The sequence below is a fragment of the Candoia aspera genome, chromosome 2 (assembly GCF_035149785.1).
Source record: "Candoia aspera isolate rCanAsp1 chromosome 2, rCanAsp1.hap2, whole genome shotgun sequence".
Lineage (NCBI taxonomy): Eukaryota > Metazoa > Chordata > Lepidosauria > Squamata > Boidae > Candoia > Candoia aspera.
In genome coordinates, this window is record NC_086154.1 from 14,038,628 (window position 1) to 14,062,357 (window position 23,730).

At 41.3% G+C, this 23,730-nt stretch overlaps 1 protein-coding gene across 1 annotated transcript; it reads left to right on the forward strand.

Annotated features, from left to right (window-relative positions):
• Positions 1 to 1,449: 1,449 nt before the first annotated feature.
• Positions 1,450 to 20,243, forward strand: LOC134489899 (vomeronasal type-2 receptor 26-like). Its single transcript, XM_063292770.1, has 7 exons — positions 1,450 to 1,720; positions 2,083 to 2,190; positions 9,751 to 10,078; positions 12,788 to 13,076; positions 16,908 to 17,135; positions 18,253 to 18,379; positions 19,333 to 20,243. The coding sequence occupies exons 1-7, from the start codon at positions 1,450 to 1,452 to the stop codon at positions 20,241 to 20,243; spliced, it is 2,262 nt and encodes a 753-aa protein (XP_063148840.1).
• The last annotated feature ends 3,487 nt before the right edge of the window (positions 20,244 to 23,730 follow it).

A 23,730-nucleotide genomic window follows, 5' to 3' on the forward strand; every position in this document is an offset into this window, starting at 1 on the left:
TCATACCTTCCACGTTAAGTTGTACAATTTTCAGAATATCTCCTGTGTCCTTTGTCAGCTGGTTCTGAAAAGAGCAGTTGTTTTTAGGCCCACCCATGAAACGAGTATAATAATTTTGGAACTTGTGGCCCGTGTCTGAGCCTGAATGTGCAGGGGTTCCCCGAGGCACAAAAAATATTTCAAGGGGTCGTCCAGGGTCAAAAGGTTGAGAAAGGCTAGTTTAAAGGTGAAAAATTATGTTTCAACAGGTTTCTCATGTTCTTTAACTGGGAAAACTTGTTTTAGAAGGGAACGCTATATTGAGAATTGAAATGTTTTATAGAAATAAAGTTTACTATAATTTAAATTGGAGCAAGAGTTTGATATTGATTTTTGTATTGTATATCTTTGTGTAGAAAGTCAGAAGTTGCTCTGTAGTAGTCTGGTTTTTACTTTCAAACTTTTTAGTTTGTTCTCTTTTTTTGTAGGTTCTTTTCTTTCATTCTTCTCAGCTTTTATCTATACAGTAGGTTGATTTTTTTTTTAATAAAGCTCTTTTGAAAAAAATTCCACAGAATTAAAAGTGTGGATTTCTACTATCCAGAGTATAACTATAAGATAAGAATTCACTTGATTTTATGAACTGATGATTCCTATCCAAACTGAAGCTTTGTTGTTGTTGTTTATTCATTTAGTCGCTTCTGACTCTTCGTGACTTCATGGACCAGCCCACGCCAGAGCTTCCTGTCGGTCGTCAACACCCCCAGGTCCCCAGGCATGAGTCCGTCACCTCTAGAATATCATCCATCCACCTTGCCCTTGGTCGGCCCCTCTTCCTTTTGCCCTCCACTCTCCCCAGCATCAGCATCTTCTCCAGGGTGTCCTGTCTTCTCATTATGTGGCCAAAGTATTTCCGTTTTGCTTTTAATATCATTCCCTCAAGTGAGCAGTCTGGCTTTATTTCCTGGAGGATGGGCTGGTTGGATCTTCTGGCAGTCCAAGGCATTCTCAGAATTTTCCTCCAACACCACAGTTCAAAAGCATTGATCTTCCTTCTCTCAGCCTTCCTTATGGTCCAGCTCTAACAGCCATATGTTACTATGGGGAACACCATTGCTTTAACTATGCAGGCCTTTGTTGTCAGTGTGATGTCTCTGCTCTTAACTATTTTATCGAGATTTGTCATTGCTCTTCTCCCAAGGATTAAGCGTCTTCTGATTTCCTGACTGCAGTCAGCATCTGCAGTAATCTTTGCACCTAGGAATACAAAGTCTTTCACTGCTTCTACATTTTCTCCCTCTATTTGCCAGTTATCAATCAAGCTGGTTGCCATAATCTTGGTTTTTTTGAGGTTTAGCTGCAAGCCAGCTTTTGCACTTTCTTCTTTCACCTTCATCATAAGGCTCCTCAGTTCCTCTTCACTGAAGCTTAAGGCTTATTAATACCTCTTATTTTGCAGTATAAGGAGGTATGATCTTCTGCCATGTCCTGCCCTTCCTCTTTGCCATTCATGAGATCAACCAGAGTCCAAGGCTCTTTCCCAACATCACTCTGGGCTACAACCTCTATGAGAACTTTGTCAATGCAAGAATGATCTATGAGGCCATGATGGACCTGCTGTCGACAGGGCAGGAGAATGTCCCAAACTACAGTTGCGGAACACCCAAAAATCTGTTGGCCGTACTTGAAGGAACTGATTCTGAGCTGTTTCATCATGTTGGTCATCTACAAAATCCCACAGGTATGAATGGACATTAAAGTTAATTCCATTTTATAAAATCCCCAGATACTCTAGCAGATAGAACTGGTAGATTTCACCAAATAAAATGAGTCAGATGATTGAGCTTAAAGGTCATGTTAAATAGTATTGTTTCCATAAAGTCGGCATATTATTTTTTTCTGTCTCTGGCATCAGTACACAAATTATTTTTGAAAATTAGACTGGCATCATGGAGTTCCCCTACTTTGCTATTGAATTGCTGAACTGGATTCAGACTAAAGGCCTTTTATCACATCTGAGCTGAAATGCTCCCACCCTGCCCTCTACATGATATTTGCGTTCCACTGGCAATCCCTCCCCTGCCTCTTTTCTCTTTCTTCCAGTTACTCCATTCCACTCACACCTGACTTCCCTCCAAGAGAATGAAGACAAAGAACTATGGTCTGCCATATTCCAACCACATCCAAGGAAGAACAAGGATTGCTATGGAGGTAAAAAGGGGAAACATTTCTTGAAGAGAGTCTGTCCCCACTTACATCGAAAGATAATACAATTACAGTGACATTTTTTTTTCTACTAAGTTCCCATAATGTTGCGACATCCCCAATCCACAAGACACATTTAGCTGAACAGCATATTAGTAGCATTTTGCACTTTGTTCTGACCCCATCCAAGATGTGTAAAATCTACTATTCTTCTCCTCTCATGAAGGAAGGAATGTAGGTAACTATCAATGATTGAGAAGACAGACAAGTGAGATACAGCACAAATCAAGGCTAGGTGCAAAGACTTCTTTGCTGTGGGGAGAAGGCCTTATGTTTAAGCACTGATTTTTGTCGCTAAAATCAGGACAATAACCCAAGTTTTCTATTTCATCTTAGATCAGCTATGGGGTCATCAGCCACATTCCTGAGCAGAAACATCATTTTCCCTGTTTGCTGGCAGACCTTTCATTACCTGACTAGGTAACATCATCAGTGCTCCCACTGCTGATGCTGATGATAACATTGAGGATGTTACCTGGTTGGGTGATAACACATCTGCAAGCAAAGAATCAAGCTCAGAAAGCACCAAGGAGTCCACAGAAAGGGGACTTATTTACAGGACATATACTAAAGGAATAAGAAAAATCCAGCACCAAACTGTCATGCCCTGTCTAATGCAGAGTAACGCACTGACGCTGATTCGTGCGAGAGCAGGTTCAGTTTTATTCTCTACATAGTAACAGTTACGAAAAAAGCTGAGAGTGATAGGAGCGCGCCAGTGCAGGGTTTAAATTCCCCGCGCCGGTCAGCGCCCCCTCACTCAGAGTTACGTCATCCCCCCTTTGTCCTGCATGCTGTCTTGCCGGTAGGTGAAGGGTTGCGAGGCCCCGCTGGTGCCCCGGGATCGCCCATCATCGGTTTCCTTATTCAGCCGGTGATTGCTGTCAGCTGGGCGATCTCCGTTGCGCTGGTGCTAACAGCTTGGGTGTGCCTCGCGATCCGATTAGCCTTTGTCTCTTCTTCTTTCTTCTTTGTGAGCTGATGGCTGCTTCCTCCTGCTAGGGTCTGTGGCTGTTGCATGCTTATCTTGAGCCCCTTCCCCTGCTTCCTCGTTATTGTCATGTGTGCCATTGTGCTGATGTCTTCAGCTCAACGGCACTCATGACACAAACTGACTACCAGCAAAAAAAGGCCAAAAGCACATGATCTGTGCTGATCCTTGGACAGGATCATGCCTATGCAGCCTCTCTTGTCCCATTGAACCTGATACTCCCCATGGTTTACTGAGGAGTTGAGGATTCTGAAGAGGATTAAGAAATGCCTAGAGCACTGCTGGGGGAAGACAAAGAATGAACCTGACTGAATACAAGCTAGAGCCGCTATTAAGGCCTACCTTGTGGTGGTAAGAGCGGCAAAATGTCAGTATTTCTCCATTCTTCTTGCATCCGTGGAATGCTGCCTGGTGGCCCTCTTTAAGATTACCTGATCCCTTTTGGGGAAAGGGGCTTCAGAGGTCCACCTACAGGTTCGAGCTGAGGAGTTTTCTGGGCATTTGCAGGATAAAATCACTCAGATCTGTTCCAAGTTGGACTCTGAGCATGAGGCAGGGTCTGTATATACATACATACATACATACACATACATACACACACACACACGTACGCATATATGTCTGTCTGTGTGTGTATATGTGTATACACATACGTGTATGTGTGTGTGTAATTAAGTAAGTAAGTAAGTAATTAAGTAATTTTTTTGATTAGTCAAATGACCATATCAGAAAGTTGGGCATCAGCCACTATAAGATATAAAATATAAAATATGATACCATAAAACAGTTAAAATACAGTAAAATTAGCTAAAATATACTATGGTAAGATAACATATGATAAAATACAGTAGGGTAAGATAGAGATAAAATTGTAAGATAAAAATGCAAGATGTAATAAAACAAGTAATAAAATACAGAAACAATGTGAGTTTAAATGAATTCATCACCTTTACATGCCACCCCAATGTGTTCTACAAATTGCATTCTCAGTTGGACGGCCCTAACTATAAACTTAACAGTTCTACTGACCACATACATATTTGTGTCCTGGAGGAAGTAACAGTCTTTTGTTATGGTCCCAGTATGTGGTTCTGTCAATTAATGTCTGAAGGTACTGAGCCCTTGCTGGGGCATATAGTTGGCAGTTAAATAGGACATGTGCAATGTCTTCTACTTCGGGTGCCCCGCACACATGTCCCCTCAAGCTAAGGCACTTGGTGGAATCGCCTGTATTTGACCATAGAATCGAGTTGCTCAAATCTTGCTCTAGTAAGAGCGATCCTATGGTATTGAGTCAGACCCATTGTCAGGTATTTTTCTATCTGAAAGGACAGTTTATTCTTGGCCAGCCATTTTGATGACCTATTGGGCATTAACATCCAAGACTCTTTGTTTGAATATTGCCTTGGCCTGGTCTCCGGCTGAAAGTAAGTATTGTGATGAAAAGCTGAGGAATGCGATAGTTTGGAGGAGCTGATTGATCCGTGTGGTAGGTTGAGGTGTGCCCCTCTGTTCTTCAAGGTGCATTTTTGGTAGTCTATCACGTTCCATTGGGAGAATCCTCTACCAGTAGCTGAAGACTTTGGTTACTGATAGACTATAAATGGAGTGGGTACCTGTTTCAGCTCTTACTGCTGCTGAAGGTGTATTCCTCTCGGTCCCCAGAATGGTTCTTAAAACGTGTGCTTGATTTTGTTCAAGTAAGGAGGCCTTTGATAGGCCCCACAATTCGGCACCATATGTTAGCACGGGTACAACTTTTGCCTTGTGGACCTTCAGAACGGAGAGCAGAGAGCAAGGGTGGTTGTAACTAAGTAGTTTAATTAGTGTTTTAGAACTTGCTGTGGCCTTTGCAAAACTTTGCTTGTAATGATTAGCCCGAGGCCCTGTTTCTGTAAAAACCACCCCTAGATATGAAAAAGAGGCTATTTGTTTTATAGGCTCCCCATCCAAGTGCCAATTGTATTTGGCCCGTCTTTTCCCCAAAACCACCATTTTGGATTTGGACTTGTTAATATTCAAAAGGTTTGCGGTGCAATAAGCACCAAATTTCCCCATCAATCATCTCAGGCCTACTTGGGAATGTGCCATCAAAACCATGTCATCTGCATACAAGAGCATGTTGATATGTCTGTTGAGGATCTTTGGTATGTGACCATCCATAGAATGGAGGAATCCTGGGATGTCGTGTATTTGTGTGTATTTTTTTCCATTGTGTGGCTTTTTTCAGTTTTGGGGTGAAAGAAATATACATCTGAAATGTAAAGACTAGCTCCAGATATCTTGAACTTTGAAAGCAGCTATATTTAGTGCTAACTCTGAGGATTCTGGTCTTAGCAATGATTAGTGAAACATGTTCTGTAAGCATAACACAAAGGAATCTTATTTCAGTTCTTCTAACACTCCACCCATTGTCATTGTCATTGAATATATCTACCTTGTTGCTGGCTGTCCACCTTACCTTTTCTTCCACCTTTCCCAGAATTATAGACTTCTCAAGAGAGCTAGGTCTTTGAACCAAGTAGTCAAAATATGATAAGTCCAGCCTAGACATTTCCACCTTGAGTGAGAGCTCTGGATTGATTTGTTCTCTGATCCACCTCTTTGTTTTCTTGGCTATACATTGGATTCTCAGCAGTCTTCTCCAACACCAAAGTTCAAAAGCATCAATACGAGATCCATCATGGTATCTGAGTACCTTCTCCCAGGTTTGCATTGCTGCCCTACAAAGTGCCGATCTGCAGTATACATAGTTAAATATTCATGAGTCTCATTATCAAATCTCAAGCTACACACTGATACGGCCCAAAGATTTCATGTAGCCCACACTCCCGGAAATAAGACACCTTTACTGTACATTGCTCCAAGAACAGTCCGTGGCTGTAATGGGAATAACTAATAACTTTCCAATGAAGCCCATTCTACTAAATTTTCATTCCCCATATTGATGGCTGATAAAATATAAGCCTGGGGATATTTTTGCAAGTCTGATCAACTGAAGCCTCCCTCCTCAAAGGGTAATTTGATTGCCCTGATAATGAAAGCCCTGGTGGACTATTATTCCAAATAAATTTACCTAAATTACCTATCGAAGAAAAGACTGATTTGGTGGGATGCCTCTAAGGACATAAATTAAATGAGGTTTAATTTTTGTTTTAATAACAATAATTTTGTCTCACATTGCTAATGGGATTTTAATCCATCTATTTAAATCCAATTCAATCTTTTCTAAAAGTTTCAGCATATTTATTTCCACATATTTAGAAATCTCTTTTGGGAATATAAAGTCTCAAGTAATGAATATACTCAGTAGAAATGGCAAAACCCAGCTATCTAACTGTGCTGGTATATTAGATCCTAAAGAAAGGAAACCAGGTGATATTATAGCCAGAATACTTTCCAAAACACTGTACTATTTGTATAAAGTTAGGTGGAGAAACGGAATACTTATCCAATATTGCTAAATTATCATCAGCATACACAAATCATTTGTGCTCATACCCCACCCAATTAATATCCATAATGTCTGAAAATTCCCTTACAGTAACAGGTACAGAATTAAAGTAAAAAGCAAGTGGAAAAGCTAGCATCCTGCCAAGCACTCTACTGTATCTCAAAAGAGCCTGAAACATTCTATTATAATTTTAGCACAGGGTTATAAATAATCTCCATCCAATGAACCAAATCCCTTGGAAAACCACATCTAATCATCGCTTGCTTTACAAATTTAGTCCGAACCAAATAAAAAGCTTTTTCTGCATCTAGAGACACTTGTATAAGAGAATCCATTCCACCACTAGCGATATCGAATGTATCAGGTAATAAGCATAGATTTATTTATTTGTTTGTTTGTTTGTTTTGTATCACCGCCCATCTCCCCCCAAAGGAGGGACTCTGGGCGGTTTGCAATAAAAACCAAGTTAAAATTCAATACAATTATAAAACCATAAATATAAATCGAAATATAGACTATCTGACGCATGTCAAACTTTCATAAACCTAGACTGGAAAGGGCAGATGATATACAAAAAAGCCTTCTGCAACTACCTAGCCCATGAAGTGGTTAGAATCTTCATAGCCACATCAGTTAATGAAATGGGGCTGCCACTAACACAAAATTCAGGATCTTTACCTGGTTTGTAAATCAGCCTTACAGAAGCTTCGTCAAGCAAGAGGCAGTTTACCAGTCTTAAAAGATTCATTAGACACCTCCAAAATATAGGGGCCAGCAAATCTGCAAACACTTCCCACCGCTCCACTGGAAAATCATCTGGACCAGCAGCTTTACCGCTTTGTATCAACTGTATTGAATCAGTAATTCCTGAAGTAACAGAGGAGCTTTAGAATAATTAGTATTATCTGGTGATAAAAGCTGAATATCCACCTGATTCAAGAATTAATCAGCTTCATATTGTTCCCCCTTGATATCCAGATTATATAATGACTTATAAAAAAGAAAAAAAAACTGACTATTAAGAGCTTCTGAACCTAACAGAGTCTTCCCATGATCAGTAACTATTTCAGAAATTAGGCTTGGTTGAATCTGTTGCTTCAAACAATGTGCCAACAACTTACAGTAGTGGCTTTTTCACCCTTCTCACAATACTGTCACTGCCAAGTCTGATTGTGCAGTTATTCCTCCTCCTTCATATACGCCAGTGAATTAGGGAGGTGCATGTCTGAACCTCTTCCGAATATTATCTGTCCCTTGAGGACTTCAGATATGTTTCACTCCTCATTGTTTTGGTACTGGAGTTTGTATGTCAGAGAAAGCAGATTTAGAAATAAAGTGGCTGTCCTCATGCTTGGAAGGACGTGATCATTTTCCTGAAATACATCCTGTCCTGGAGCAATGGAAGACAAAACTTCACTCTTTGTCTTTAAATTCTCCTGAAAAGAATCATCACTTTGATCCTTTTCTTGCCATGCTTGCTTCTCTTCTCAGTCATTACATCTCATCTTGGTGTCCTGCCCACCCCCACCCCCCACAGACAAATGCCAGAGCACCAGGCGGGCAGGAGCAGGCAAGATATGGGCATCTGCACACCGGGCTACTTGGGGACCCAGGAGCCAAGCACAGGCTGGGCGATTGCTTGGTTGGAGAAGTAACAGTGGGGAAGGCATGAATGGGCACAAGGAGAAGACAAAGGGAGGAAACCAGAGTCAGTTTGGTCTAGTGATTAAGGCAACGGGCTAGAAACCAGGAGACTGTGAGTTCTAGTCCCACCTTAGGCATGAAAGCCAGCTGGGGGACCTTGGGCCAGTCCCTCTTTCTCAGCCCAACCCACCTCACAGGGTTGTTGTTGTTGTGCAGAAAACAGGAGGAGGAATGAGTATTAGGTATGTTCCCCACTCTGAACCCTTCAGCTTCTTGTGAAGGTTGAGGAGACTCTGGGACCAAATCATGATGCAGTGGAAGAAGGAAAGAAGAAAGGAAGGTAGTGTGAAAGTAGCAGGGTGGACCCCATAAAATTTTAGCACTGGACTCTATATAGACTTGGAGGCCAACAGACATATCTGCTCAGTACAGATACCCACATTAAAGTACATCCCAGACAAATGGTTGCCTTGCCTATGCTTAAAGGCATCCAAGGAATGGAAGCCCACCACCTTTCTAGGCCCTTGGTTCTACCCTTGAGCTGCTCATTCCTGTCAACTAAAACTATTTTTACCAGGGAGAAAATTAGCATGGCCAGGGCATGATTCTGCTGTAGATAAACAAAGCCAGGGAAAGCCTTTAGTCTTCCTGGAATTGGGTGTTTTTGCCTTGCCACATTCTCCATAGCAGCCATTTTGTAATGGCCTTGACAAGCTTCCAGAGTTGCCCACTGAGCCAAAAGGACAGGGACTCTGCCCTGTAATATAACATTTTTGGAATGGGCCAAGCTTTCATGCCAACCATACACATGAATGTGACTGGTTTTCTCCTTTGCAGAACGGAGTAGACTTCATAACAGGTGCCTCTGATGTTTAGAATAAAATATCACCTCCAGGATGCAGGTGTTCCAGGGACCTGACCTGGATGCAGGAAGATGCCTCATCCATACCAGAAGTAGGAAGGAAGGAATTTTAATGTACCTAGTGGCTAGTTAAAAATTGTTCAGTTTTCTTAGCATATTACAACATTTAGTATTTCAAGAATAATTTTGGTGAGTAAGAGACAAACTTTTCTGAACTGGCCCCTTGATGGAACACTTAGACATCTAAAGTGGAACGATGCCCACGGGCCCCACAGGCTTCTAGCAGAGAGTCCACTGTGATCCGTTCTCCCTTTACGATTAAGAAAATGACGGTGATTTATTCTACTTCCAGCAGAGCCTCTGGAATTCCCCTGCTCTCCAGGCTGTCTCTGAAACCAAAGTGAGAATAATTCCCCATCAACAAAACTAGACAAATATTTGGTAACTTTTCATATAAAAAGCCCTGAAAATAACTCAAGCCCTGCAGAGAGCCTGAGATGGGATTTTCGTAGGCGGGCACTATACTGTCATGAAATTTTATGCTGCTCCTTCCAGATCTGGAGGCAGGCTGTATCTCACCTTCGGCAAGAGAACTGTGCTTCCCCCCAGAGAGATCTGAGACCCAAGACCGTGGCCCCTGTCTCAGAGACCTAGAGCAGGTCTCCACCATGATAGAGGAAATGCTGCTGCTGCTTCTCCTGCTGTCCCATTTTCCCTGTGGGACACTGATGGTCGGATGTCAGTTGAATGTGTTAAAAGAGGAAAAATACATGTTCAATTACTACAAGCCAGGAGACTTTCTGATCAGTGGGATCATATCTGCATCTAGTACTGTAGTTCAACCGTATGTTTTCTTCATGCCTCCCAAGAACACATTTGTAAGGTAATTCCTGATATGCGCTGAACTCTGGCCAACTGATTGCCGTATTTATCTTCTTTTCAGCAAGGAATGACTCCCATTTCCTCACACATCGCCTTTGTTTCTCCTCATGTGCGTTAAAGGAAACATGTGTTCTACCTAATGCATATCATGCACTATTTTAACCTGTCCTTTGAGAGGTTTCTTTTTAACTGTTCAGTAAAAGCCAGCATTAGCCCCTGAGAGCCTGGGCCAGCAATCCCACAAAATGGTTGCAGGGGAGGTGGGGGCTTGGCTCTTCACATCATGATTCTGGGTGATGCCAGGGAGAGTCACCAAACACCCCTTTAGCTGAAGGCAAAGAGAGGAGGTTCCATCCCGCCAGGTCCTCTCATTCTCTGCAATGCTTTCCAAGATACACTGCAGTCTGTCAATCTCTCTCTCATCTTTCTCCATCTCCATCTCCATCTCCATCTCCTGGACAGAGTCCTCAACTGTTGACTTGTAGATTTATTTTTTTAAAAGAGCTTGGGGGCCAATTTGGGCCCAAGAATACATTAGAGGCCAGCATTTTGTTTTCCATGGCAGGAACACCAGAATCTTTTAAAATTTTTATCTAATGAAAAATTTATTTATTATTTTCATTATTGATGTTTAATTTTAAAAAATAAAGTGATCAGGGAATGTGGCAGGCGTCAGGGGAAGTGGGAATGGGCGTATCACATCGTAGCACTATGAAAGCTCCCTCAGATTTGGGAGGGAATGCAGCCTACACGGAAGCCATTTCAGCTGTTCCAAAGAAAAGCACATTTCTGGCAAGGGGCTGTTTTGATAAACCTTGAGGTGGAACCGTGTTACAGATTTGATAAGGTAAATTCAGCGCTGTGATATCCGCCCTTTGGAATCCGATTCTATGTGTTTTATTTCAGTCGTTGATCAGTATTAACTAATACTCAAATTTACAACCTCCCATATAAAAAGTCAATGTTTTCAGAAGATGAAGAAATAACTCAAGGATTAAAATTAATATTAGAAGCACAGAATCTCAGAATCACTTCAAGGTAAAATAACCACTATTAGTTATAGATAATATGGAATTTTAAACTATACAGACTAAAATTATTTTGATATGTAAGGCATTACCCAACTGCTGTTAAAAAGTAAGGAAATATTATTTTATGCCAAGGGTATATGAAGATATAGTAGTAAAAAGTACACCACCAAATTACTATTGCTAAACACAATAGGAAATGATAGAGCAGTGCAAATGTGTCACAGCCAGTTAAGTCTCAAAGAATTCCTTATATAGTTCAGAAGCTACTGCAAAAACTTTGCAACTTTATGCGCTACCGTAGGAGAACTGCTAGAAAGAAGCAGAAAGACATCAGAGTGATCATTACTGTCAGCCAGTCGAGTGAGCCTTGGATGGATGAGTTATCTGAATCCCCCTAACAAACGAGCAATGGAGGAGGACAACACTGGAGGGTTTCAATCTGCCCAGAGCGGCAGGACATTATTCTAGAAGGAGGTTCTTCCCCTTTCTTCCATCCTGAACATCTAAAGGAAGTTGGAGCTGCCTAAAATGGGACACAGGAATTCCTGGAGATCTTCACTGTCAGTGACCGAGAGATTAGTATGGAGTGCCACCAACTCAGTGCTGACTTTTAGTGACCACCTAAATAGATTCTCTCCAGGATGATCTGTCCTCAGTCCGGCCATTTAGGTCTTTCAGTAGGGACATTAGGAATCCTATTAAAAGAATGCATTTGGTACATTTCTGGTTCAGTGCATTGAGCAACTTCCAGAAACAATTTATTTCAGGAACCGAGTATCGTCTGCTGTGACAACCAAGTCCAGGTGTGCCTGAAACAGGGCACAGATTTTTGAATATAGAGCAATGGCTTGCAAGATTAAGCTAACTGGGCAACAAAATGTTCTCCTATTTTTAATTGTGGTATGAATGCTCCCTTCCTACTGAGCTGGAGCACTCAGGGCAGCCAACCAGAAATAAAATCATTCAAACACTGAAATGTTTTTTCCTGAATACTCATACCACCTGCAATCAAACCAACTCTAGATGAAATACTCAACACAGAGAGACTTATTTAAGAGAAACCTGCTCATACATTTGGGAAATGCATTCACTTGCTAAGATGCCTGATCCATTTTAATCCTTAATTATCAAACTGTAAATTTGTTGGAAGTCTGCCCATCCAAGTCAGCATTTAAAGAAAATAACAACATTAATCTGGTCTAGAGCTTCCACTGGGGGCCACTCTAAGCCTCAAAGAAAAGCACTTCTTCCTGATCTTCATCTTGAAAAGAAGGTTCCTTTGGCCTCAATGGGACTGTCCTTTTGATAGAAACACCCGGAAAGACCCTGTAAATAAATGATTCAGGATACAGGCTTTTATTTGAGTGATAAATATCTGGAAATATTTCCTACATTGCATGTAGTGAGAGTGAGCTTCCGGTAAGCTATTCTCCTTCTCAGCCCTTCATGAGATGACGCAGATTAGTTTTTTAGAAATTTTAGAATGGCCCATTCCATCACTCTTCCATCAGTTTCAGACTGGATTTTTTAGCTATCCAAAGTCGCTGCATAAGATAGAAGTACAGCTGATGACCTACAGATTCCCTTAAAAGGTTACACAAAATATGACATGCCTTTATGACCAGAAGATGAAAATTCAGACTGAAGGTGAAGACCTATTAATATCTCTTATCTTGCAGTAAGCTTGTGAGTTTCTGCCATGTCCTGCCCTTCTTCTTCGCCATTCATGACATCAACCAGAATCCAAGGCTCTTACCAAATATTACACTGGGCTACAACATCTATGAGATCTTTTTCAATGCAAGGATAACTTACGATGCCATGCTGGATTTGCTATCCAGGGGACAGGTGAATGTCCCAAACTACAGTTGTGGAAGATCAAAAAATCTGCTGGCGGTGCTTGAAGGGACTGATTCTGAGCTCTTCAACCATGTTTCAACCATGCTAGGCATCTACAAAATCCCACAGGTATTAATAAAAGTTCAAGCTAATTTCACTGGGTTAATTCTCCAGATAGTCTAAAAGGTAGCAATGGTGCATTTCAAGAAACAAATGGAGTCAGATGGTAGAGCTTGAAATAATTTTGAAATATTTTTTGAAATAATATTTTCCTATTATGTATCCAAATATTTCTTTCTTCCCTTTAATATCAGTTTATAGCATGGGTTTTGAAAGATACACTGATTTTGCAGAGTTCCTTTTTTGCTGCTTAACAGGATTCAGACTAAGTGTGATGGCTCTAGTACCAGGATCTTAACTTGAGAAATTCCTAGACACTCCATTCAGAAGCTTAAAGAATTCATTGATTAAAATCTGATTACACAGGGCAGTTACAAATCTCTGAATAATATTTTGGCGCCAAAGCATTCAAATTAAATCATTCCCTCTGACATAGTCTCCCCTCCCTGTCTCTCAAACAAGCCTGTTCTCACTCCTGATCTTCCCCCCTCCCAGTTCCTTAGACTTAATTAGAGTCCAGGTGTTTTATCAGCCCGTCCTTGGCTCCAACATCTTGTGAAGGAATGAGATTAACAATCCTCTCTGTCTGCAAAGTTGCAAGAGCTGACACAGGTTTGCTCTCACCTTGGCTGATGCATGTAGCAATACTTTCATGGCAGGCATGCAAAGTGAGCCTGACACTAAGGGCCTTTATCCATAGTTCAGCTAGAGTATTCTCAAGGAAAGATGGAAAGAACACCTTTGCATTGAGAAAGACCTTTAAGTTTAAGCACCCACTCATTTGGTTCTAAGAGCCAGATAAAATAAAATAATGTTACATGGTCCCATTCCAAAATTATGGCCAATGTATCATTTTTCCTTTGTTCCAACACTGTCCTGTTCAAGATTCAAGATTCAGGATGTGCAAAAACTGATATATTTCTAGGCTGACCATACATACCATTTTGAACAGAACAGTCCCATTTTTTTAACATTTCCCAACCGTCCCGTCGTTTTAATATAAATGTCAATTTTGTCCCATTTTTTTAAAAAACATTGGAGCCATTATTGGGAAAAGTGGGAAAAAAATTGCAATTGAAATTGAAAAGGAGGCTGACACCCATTGGCGGTAGTTCTCAATCAGGCGGGAAACCTAGAGTGGGAACTGCACTAGAGTTGCTGCTGCCAATCAGTGCAGTGGAAGACAATCAGAAAAGCGCGCCCAGCAGAAAAGAAGCCAATTGGCTCTTGGCCAAAGCAGTGGGAAGAAAATAAAATAAAAGGGTGCACCAGAGAGGAACAGGTTGTTGGGGATAACCGTTCACTAGACTCCTCCATTCCTGTCCTTCCGTCTCAGCTCACTGTCGCCCTCAGCCCTCCTGCAACCCTGCAGCCCAACGATACCCCTGCACCAGTCTCTCCAGACCCAACCACTGCTGCACCTCCCCCTTCTGCACCTTCCCAGCAAGGACCAGCAAATGGATCTTAAAAACTCTTTAAAACTTTTTTTATTGTCTTATTTTTTCATGAATATGGAATATTAAGCCGCCCAGAGTCACTCGCTGAGATGGGCGGCTATAGAAATCAAATAAATAAATAAATTACATAATATTACATAAGTTTAACCCTGTCCCGTTTTGCCATCCCAACGTCCCATTTTTGTCTCAAGGAAATATGGTCAGCCTACCAAAATGATGGCCAATGTATCATTTTTCCTTTGTTCCAACACTGTCCAAGGTGTTAAAGATTCAAGATTCAAGGTGTGCAAAAACTGATGTATTTCTCTTTCAGTGACCTTGCAGGAAATGGGGTTACAATTCTTTTCCCATGATCTTAGAGGGAAGTTGGTCACAGAGCATGACTGGGAACAGATACAAGTGAGAGAAGACAGAGACTGCATGTTTCATGGTGAAATTCAAGGGAGACTGAAAGGGGGAAAGGCCCTTTGATTTCAGCATCCATTTTTCTCCCTAGAAGCAGGACAATCACCCATCTTTTCTATTTCATCTTAGATCAACTATGGGGTCATCAGCCACATTCCAGAGCAGAAACATCATTTTCCCTTTTTCTACCGGTTAAGTCCAAAACAAGAGCCTCCTCACTTGGCGATTGTCAAGCTGCTCCTGCATTTCCGATGGACATGGATTGGCCTCGCTGCTCCAGACAATGAAAGGGGTGAAGAGTTCAGAAGAACCTTTACAGTTGTGGCCATCAAGAAAGGGATTTGCGTTGCCTTCTCAGAAATCCTCCCTGTGATAAATAAAGGGAAAAGACAGGACATCCTTCAATATTTTAGCAACAGTCAAGTAAAAATTATTGTTTGTCAGTTGGACTTTCAGTCCTCATTTTTACTAGCAATAATAATACATGATATTCAAATGGCTAATAACATATTTGGGAAGAAAGTGTGGATGACAACAGCTTTGACAGACTTAAGTGTGAGATATTTTTACAAATTTGTTAATCTCCAACATAAACACCTTCTGTTATCCTTCTTAACCCAGACAAACAAAAGGACACGATCGTATGATTTAAATTCATATTTCTCTGTTCTCAGAAAGTTTGTGCAGACAGCATTTCAGTGTTCCTATTCGAGCCCTGGGTTGTCAAAGAGAATTTGGGGAAGATGCACAGAAAAAGAGAACTGGGAAATCCCATCCCACGATGTGGTTGCAGACTTTCTGTCCGAGGATGGCTACAGTATTTCCACCACAATCCAGGTTGTCTCCTGGGTCCTCCATGCTCTCTCCACGCTGAGTCGGAGAAGAAGGCAGGTTGGTGATCATCTGGTACCTCAGGTAGTACAGCCATGGCAGGTAAGATTTTCCTTCTTGGGTGTTCCAGTGACCATCCCCTTCAGTTCGTCCATTTCTTACTGCAGAAGGGAAGGCCTGGACATGGGGTGGGGTGCTGCTCAGTTTCCCAACTTGTAATGTGTGTCCTGGCTAGTTGTAGTCTATGGGAGTGGGGAGTGGGGAGAGTGAATGGGAGAGAGAGGGAGAGAGAGAGAGAGATTGATTTTCTGGGTCTAGATCTTCTAAACTGAACTGCTGGTTTGGGAGGCTGTAAGAAAAGGGAATGCTGCCTCAGTAGAGAGAGTCTTTGTTTCATATTTGTAGATTAAATAGCCACCGGGATGCCACAGTAACCCTCATATTCTCCCTTGATCATCCAACACTGACTTTGTCTACTGTGAAGACCAGGGCATCTCTTGTCACTACCTTTCCTGCCACTGCAAGAAGGGGTCAAATGTATGCCTCTTCTCAGCATCCTCAGGGAACAACCTGATCGATTGCTGAAGTTCCCCTCTTCCTTCTTACAACACTGAGATTGGAGGGGGGTGGTCCTTGTTCCAGATGACATAGACAAGGGGGTGGAGAACCATCTCCAAGCAGAGGAGGAGGAAAGAAAGAGTAGGAAGAGTAGGTAAGAGGGAGGAAGCAGGAAGATCGCATTGCCACATCCAGCAAAGAAGTTAAGACAACTCAGCACCAGATTGCTGAAGATGATCCAAAGACGGAGTGGAGTCAAAGTCTGAGGCAAGGAAATTTGGGATATTGGTGTTTTAGCCAAATCCAGCACCAAGGGTGGCTCACACTTTAGATCAGTGTTGGGGAACCAGCCATAGTGAGATGTCCAGCTTACCCAGAGTCTGATTGCTAGAGTCAAAACATGGTTTGACCTGACACTAGCAATTTCATAAAAGAGATCAGGCCAGAGTGATAAACCAAAAGGAGAGAGAGAGAGAGCGAGAGAGAATCCTTACTTGGATTCTTTTTTCCAAAATTTGCAGATGGAGGGACTGAGCTGAAGCAGACCACTTTTGGATTAGGATTCATATGGGAATGTATGTCTTTTTAGCTTCATCCTTTTCTAAGAAACTTCCAGCTTTACAATCTTTCTGTGGGGAATGTTTATTTGGATGAGGCTGGAAATCCTGTGGCTGACTTTGGTATCGTGAACTGGGCAATGCTTCCCAACAAGTCTGCTGTCGGGGTGAAAATTGGAAAGATCGAAAGAGAGGCCTCTTCAGAAGTCAAGCTCTCCATCAATCAGAGTGCCATCCTATGGCCAACGTCATTTAACCAGGTAGGCGAGTTGTTGTTGCTGTCATTTTATTACTTCTCTGCTCCCATACACTGAAATTGGAGCTCACCAGCCTTGCCACTCTGATGGAAGGGTTGTGCTGGAAAAAGGTAGGGTTGAAATTGGTTGAAACTCTTCCATTTCTCTTGGGCCTCTCAAAATCTCTACTGTTCAATGTGTGGCTGCCAGCATTGTTCTGGGGAAGGATGGAAATCATATGGCTGGTTAGTTCAATGCTGCTTGTAGCTTGTAAGGAACCTAAGCAGGCCAGTAAACCATTTTAAGGAGGAAGAACTTACTGCACATCAACTTACCCAAGGCTTCCTCCATGCTGGATCCTGCTTTAAGACTTGAGATTCAGGAGACACAAGGCAGAGACTCAACAACAAGTGACAGTAGATGTTGTTTAGATGTTGTCCTAGCAATTGCTGAGATAGGAGCAAGCAACCTTTTGCAGCACAGTTCCTTACCATTGGCCATTCATGCTAAAGCAGATGAGATGTGGAATCCAAATCCCTCTGAACTTTGAGCGAACCCTGGGATAAAATCATGCGGAAATTGGGCCTCTTGAGAAAAACAGGATGATGTTTAAAATGACTTTCTGAAAAAAGTATTTTCACTATATTATGAAAGAGATGTTAAAGGTATATACTTGAGCTTTAGGAACTGAGCCCAGTTGGCATACAGAGGTAGGGCATTTGGCAAATCTAGATTATTTACGATTTTCAGTGAAGACAATTAAACTTACTGAATGGTCTTCAAACATTGTTATGGTTAAAAAGACAAGTCTGGGGGCATCTTCTTTTTTTGCTCCATCCAAAATTCTGATCCCAGAAAGTAGCCAAGGATCCCTGGAGGATAAAGCCACCTCAGTGGCTCAGGGCATGTCTTATTTCAAGACATTCTGACCTTTTGTTCAATTTATGCTCTCTATGAAGACTGATACTATGGGATAGAAAGGTATTTCAGGAAGTTGCACTATGTGTAAACCATGTGTATGTCATATTCAAAATTCTATTATCAGAACATACCATGGTTTAGCCCAGTTCATGAACCCAGACTCATTTCCATTTTCATAAGTAATCCCCTAATTTGTATATTTCCCCAATTTTATGTTTAGGAGGCACCTTTTTCTAGGTGTACTGAAAGTTGTCTCCCAGGATACACCAAGGTCATGAGAGAGGGAGCACCAGTTTGCTGTTATGACTGTTCTCCATGTGTGGAAGGAACAATCTCCAGACAGGAAGGCAGGTGGCTCAAAAACAAGGAAGGAGTCCCATCCAAATATAAACCAGGCCTGATCCTGCTTATATTCTTTTTTTTTGGTAATAAATTTTATTACATTTAAGAAGAAAAATAAAAAACTACGGAAAGCAAAAAACCACAAAGAAGAGAAAAAAACTAAAAAAGCGCAAAAAAACACAAAAGAGATTTTTTTTTCAATTTTACAACAGACGTGGCTTCCAACTTTAAACAGCAAGGGTATACAAAAATTTCAATTATCAATCTCTTACTCTATATTAAACACAAAGTACCACATTATTTCTATAAATAATTCCACTAACACTTAATAAAAATCACTAAGTACAGTTACTCCTCCCCCTTATAATAAAATAAAAAAAAGAAAATTTCATATAAATCTTAACTCTCTTTTTCCCCTCCAAAAAATAAAACATATTTAATTAATCCATTCCTACCACTATTCTATACATTTCTGTCTACTATAATCAGAATCAAATTAAAAAGCTTGTCTACTATTAATACTACAGCAATTTTAATAATAATAACCAGATAAACATTCTTTAACCCTAATACAAGAGTTTTAGTAATTTTAATCTTGATAAACCCATAAAAAAAACAATTTAAGACAATAAATCCAAATCTTTAAAGGCAAATAACATCAGTCAAATCTTTAAGGAAGCCAAATAAAAATTTCCCAACCCCTATCCCACTTCATAATAAACCAAAGCAGTTACATACAGTATCTCCACTGTATGCACAACAATTTCCTTTTAGTAAAGTCAGCCAGTCCAACTGCCTCCCTCAAAGATTCCAGCTTCTTTTCATGGCATTCCACCAGGAACATAGAGTAAATCCTTAATGCTCTCTCTACACCTCATTGCCTCTTGTGGACAGTAGGACACAAGGTATGGAATGCCACATAATGCACTGTGTATAAAGCCACTGCTTATGTTTTCAGATGCAGCCGATTGTGAAAAATGTCCAGATGACCAGCATTCCAATAAGAAGCAAGATCAATGTGTCCCCAAAACTGTAAGTTTCCTGTCCTATGATGAAAAGCTAGGTCTCATCCTGGCTCTCATTGCTTCTTTTTTGTCTTTAACAACTGCCTTCATTCTGGGAATCTTCATTAAATACCGAGAAACTCCCATAGTCAAAGGCAACAACCAGGACCTCACCTACATTCTCCTGGTCTCCCTCCTCCTTTCCTTCTTGATTGCCCTTCTATTCATTGGTCGCCCCAAGAAAGTGACCTGCCTTCTTCGACAAACCACCTTCAGTGTTGTTTTCTCAGTTGCCGTGTCTTCTTTGCTGGCCAAGACTGTCATGGTGGTGATGGCCTTTCTGGCCACAAAGCCAGGCAGCAGGATGAGGAAATGGCTGGGGAAGACTCTGGCCAACTCCATCATTTTATCCTGCTCTGGGGTTCAGGTGGGCCTCTGTACCATGTGGCTGGGAATCTCTCCGCCATTCCCAGATTCTGATCTATATTCCCAACCTGGACACATTGTGCTGCAGTGTAATGAAGGCTCAGTTACCATGTTCTATACCACCCTTGGCTACATGGGCTTTCTGGCTGCCATCTGCTTCTTGGTGGCTTTCCTGGCCCGGAAGCTCCCAGGGTCCTTCAATGAAACCAAGTTGATCACCTTCAGCATGCTGGTTTTCTGCAGCGTTTGGGTCTCCTTTATCCCCACTTACCTGAGCTCCAAAGGTAAATTCATGGTGGCTGTGCAGATCTTCTCCATCCTGGCCTCCAGCCTGGGCTTACTGGGCTGCATCTTTGTCCCGAAATTTTACATCATCATCCTGAGACCTGACATGAACACCAAGGAGCACCTAATGATGAAAAACAAGAAGGGCTCCTGATTGTGGTGCTCATTTTTTATTACAGTCTTAGGAAATACAAAATGAGAGCTTGGAATTAAAATCGTTTTTATGTGTTCTAAGAACTCTTCCTTTCTCCCATGTGAAATTTCAGTTATGACTGATAAATGAAACTGATATAGCAAGAGCTAATTTTCTTTTAAATCCTTACTTTATGTTATCACTGTCACTTCAGTTATTATCAAAAATGGTTATTGACATTAATAGATTTTAGGACACCAATTTAGAAAAAGCATTTATATAGCAGCCTTACTTGATCTCATTTTTAGATGAAAGGAAAATCTGTAATGATGATGAAGATGGGTTTTATTTCATTTCAGTTAGTTTCATTTTGTTTCCTGTTTTTGTGGGTTGAACTTTCATTCTCTCCCTGGATGATTGTATTATTATTATTATTATTATTATTATTATTATTATTATTATTATTATCTCCCACATTTTTTTCTTTTTCCCCCTTTTGTCCTAACACATCATGTAGACATTCCAATTGTTATTTTTCTTAAAAAGAAATGTCAGTATTTCATATGTTTTTTGAATCACATAGAAGATTTGGAAGAATTGCCTTTTTTTCTGAGGACAGAAAGGGGACCAGTTCATTTTCAGAGGGAAGCCATGATATAATAACTTCTTGTAGCAATAAAGAATGTTTGACCAGCTAAAAGTCTAGCCAATTTATTATGTCATGAGTTTCTTTTAATTTAAGTGCTTCATTCCCAAACACATATGTCTCAAATTCAAATCTAAGTAAATTAACTACAAACATTAGAATATGGGAAGCCATTTTAATATCCTTGGGTCAACTATATGGGAATCCACCTGGGGACAAACGGAATCTCTGACAAGGAAGTGGCAAAGATTATCCTTGGTGCTCCCTATTTGCAAAACCCAAGAGTCCACATGACAGAGAAACCTGCTAAAGATTTGTTGTGAGAAAAATGTTTTTCTCAAGATATTCACCTTCAGAATCAGCAGACACTCCATCAAGATGTCCAGAGCCCTTGAGAGGCATGAAATGCAGGAACGGTGTTCCTTTCAACCCAAACTGTTCAGTTTAGAAGATAATCCAGCTGGAGATGGACCACACAAATGTTCTGAGTGTGGGAAATGTGTTGGTGAACAGGCACAGCTTGTGGGTCATCAGAGTATTTACATGGAAAAGAAGTAGAATGGTAAGTGCTTGGAATATGAGAAATATTTTGCTGACCATTCTATGTGGGGGTGTCCACGTTAATGTGTCCCAATGGGAGAAAATATTCACTACCATTTGTTTTGTTTAGAACTCCAGAAAATTCACTCTGGAGAGAGATTGAATAAATACTTTGCCTGTGGGAACTATTTTTTTCCCCACAGTCATTTCTTAAGATCCTACCTATGAAACATTATCTATGCACAGGGCATGCAAAAATATTTTTTCAGTCCTACCTGATGATGCTCAAAGAGGCTAAGAGGTGAAGCGACTTCTCTTTTTTGAGAGAAGCTTTCCTTGAAGGCCACATGTTCTGAAACATCCAAGTTCCAGAAAGGAAGCAAACAAAACTCTGTTATCTGTGAAAAGACTCATGCACAGGAGAGGTGCCCTAATGCTCAGTTTGTAGGGCCAGTAGATGCATCAATTTGCAATTTTGTACACAAACCCAGGAGTGTGAAAGAAACCTGTGGCTTCCTGTATATAACATGTATCCTGGGCCTATTTATTCCCCCAGTCAGTCTGCAGGCTTTATTTTTCTCCCAGGGAATTGAAGGATAACATTGAGTAGTTTTAAAACTCCCACTGATTTCATGGGTTAGTTCCTTCTTCTACCCCCAGACAATCTGACTGCAATCCAATATTTTGTGCAGGAAAATTCCTCTCCGCCTGGAAAGAAATGGCAAAGATACGTTGGGAGTGGCAGGAAGCATCCTGGTGGGCGAGAGAGGGTTAGGCCCAAGGTTGAGTTGAAGTTTTCCTTGAAGGCCAGATATTCTGAAAAATCGCAAGCTCCACAAAGGAAGCAAACAAAACTCTGCTGTCTGTGAAAAGATTCGTACACAGGAGAGGGGCTCTAATGCTCAGTCTGTGCGGCCAGGAGATTCATCAGATTGAGTTGAAGGTCTGAGCTCTCCTTCGGTGGGAACTGGGGTTCCTCTTGCCCATTGTGGAAGGAGAGGCTTGGAGCAGCTGGCAGGAGCCCTTCCTTCCCTTTCTCTTTTCTTCCCCTGCAGGATTCAGAAGCAACCAAATTAGCTGCTCCAGCTGAACAAAGAGCTTTGCAGGGCTGTGTCAGTAACAGATGTTGCCTTGGGTGTCTATTGGAGACAAAGAGAAAAGGTATTTATTGTAAAATGAATCCTTCCCTGGAACAAAAGAAGATAAAACTTCCCTTTTGGTCTCTGGTTTACACCATTTCCTGGAAAGGACAATCCCACCAATTCTTATCCAGCCATTCTCGCCTCTCTTCTCAGTCATGACTGGTCATCAGACATCCTTTCAAGGTGGCTGAAAGCTGTCTCACTTGTGGGAAGGGGATGAGATGAGGACAGTGTCATGGGGACAGGTGTAAGTAAGATGTTTCCTGGGGGGCAAGGAATATTTTAGATGTAAATGTAAATCTAGCACTTGGAAAGCACTTGGAAAGTGTTTGATTGATTCACAACCTAGAACAAACCAGGGAAGGGGATGGCACGCCTGCCAGAGAGTCCATCTCAATGTTGCTGCTGAGGGCTTCTCAGTTCCTGACTGAAACCTGTACCTCTTCTTTTGAATCATAGTTTTGACGGCCTGATTATGTGCCACCAAGTCAATCTTAGCAACCCCAGAGACATATTTGTCCCAGGATAATCTGCCCCAGCCTGGTCCTTCAAATCTTCCAATGGGGTACCCATCGCACTGTAACTGAGTCCATCCACTTTGCTGCTAGTCATTCTCTTTTCCTCTCCCAGCATCATAGACTTCTCAAGAGAGTTCTGTGTGTATCCAAACTTTGATAATTTGTGCCTGGCTATTTGTGCAGCAAGGGAGAACTCTAAATTGATTTGATCAATGATCAAATGTTTGTTTTAGTGGCTATTCCTGGTATTCTCACTAGTCCTTTCCAACACCAAATTTCAAGATTCTTTCTATCCTGCTTCTTCAAAGTCGTTTCCATACGGATTCTCAGGGGAAACCATTCTGCACAATTCCGATCTTTGAAAGTCAGGTGCCAGCATAGCATTTGAATAGCTTTTCCAAAGGCTTCATTGCTACTCTACTAAATGCTAATCTGCAGTGTCTTTCTTGAATGCTGGTTCCTTTACAGCTGATAGCTGATCCTAAACTCCAAAAACTATCCCCCACTTCAGCATCGTTATTGTCAGTTCTAAGGCTGGCTGCTGTAGTTATCGTCATTACTTTGGTCTTAATATTCATCTTAGTTCTTTGGGCTCATTGTCAACCCCACTAGGTAGACCAGACCAGGAGGTCAACTCCACATGAAGGCTAAAACTACTTTTA

Bases quoted from the DNA above. Each gene is read 5' to 3' on its own strand.
- LOC134489899 (XM_063292770.1), top strand. From the start codon at position 1,450: ATGATCTTCTGCCATGTCCTGCCCTTCCTCTTTGCCATTCATGAGATC. The intron at 13,077-16,907 runs GTATTAATAAAA...ATGTCTTTTTAG, and splicing joins GCATCTACAAAATCCCACAG to CTTCATCCTTTTCTAAGAAA. The intron at 18,380-19,332 runs GCAGGTGGCTCA...TTATGTTTTCAG, and splicing joins AACAATCTCCAGACAGGAAG to ATGCAGCCGATTGTGAAAAA.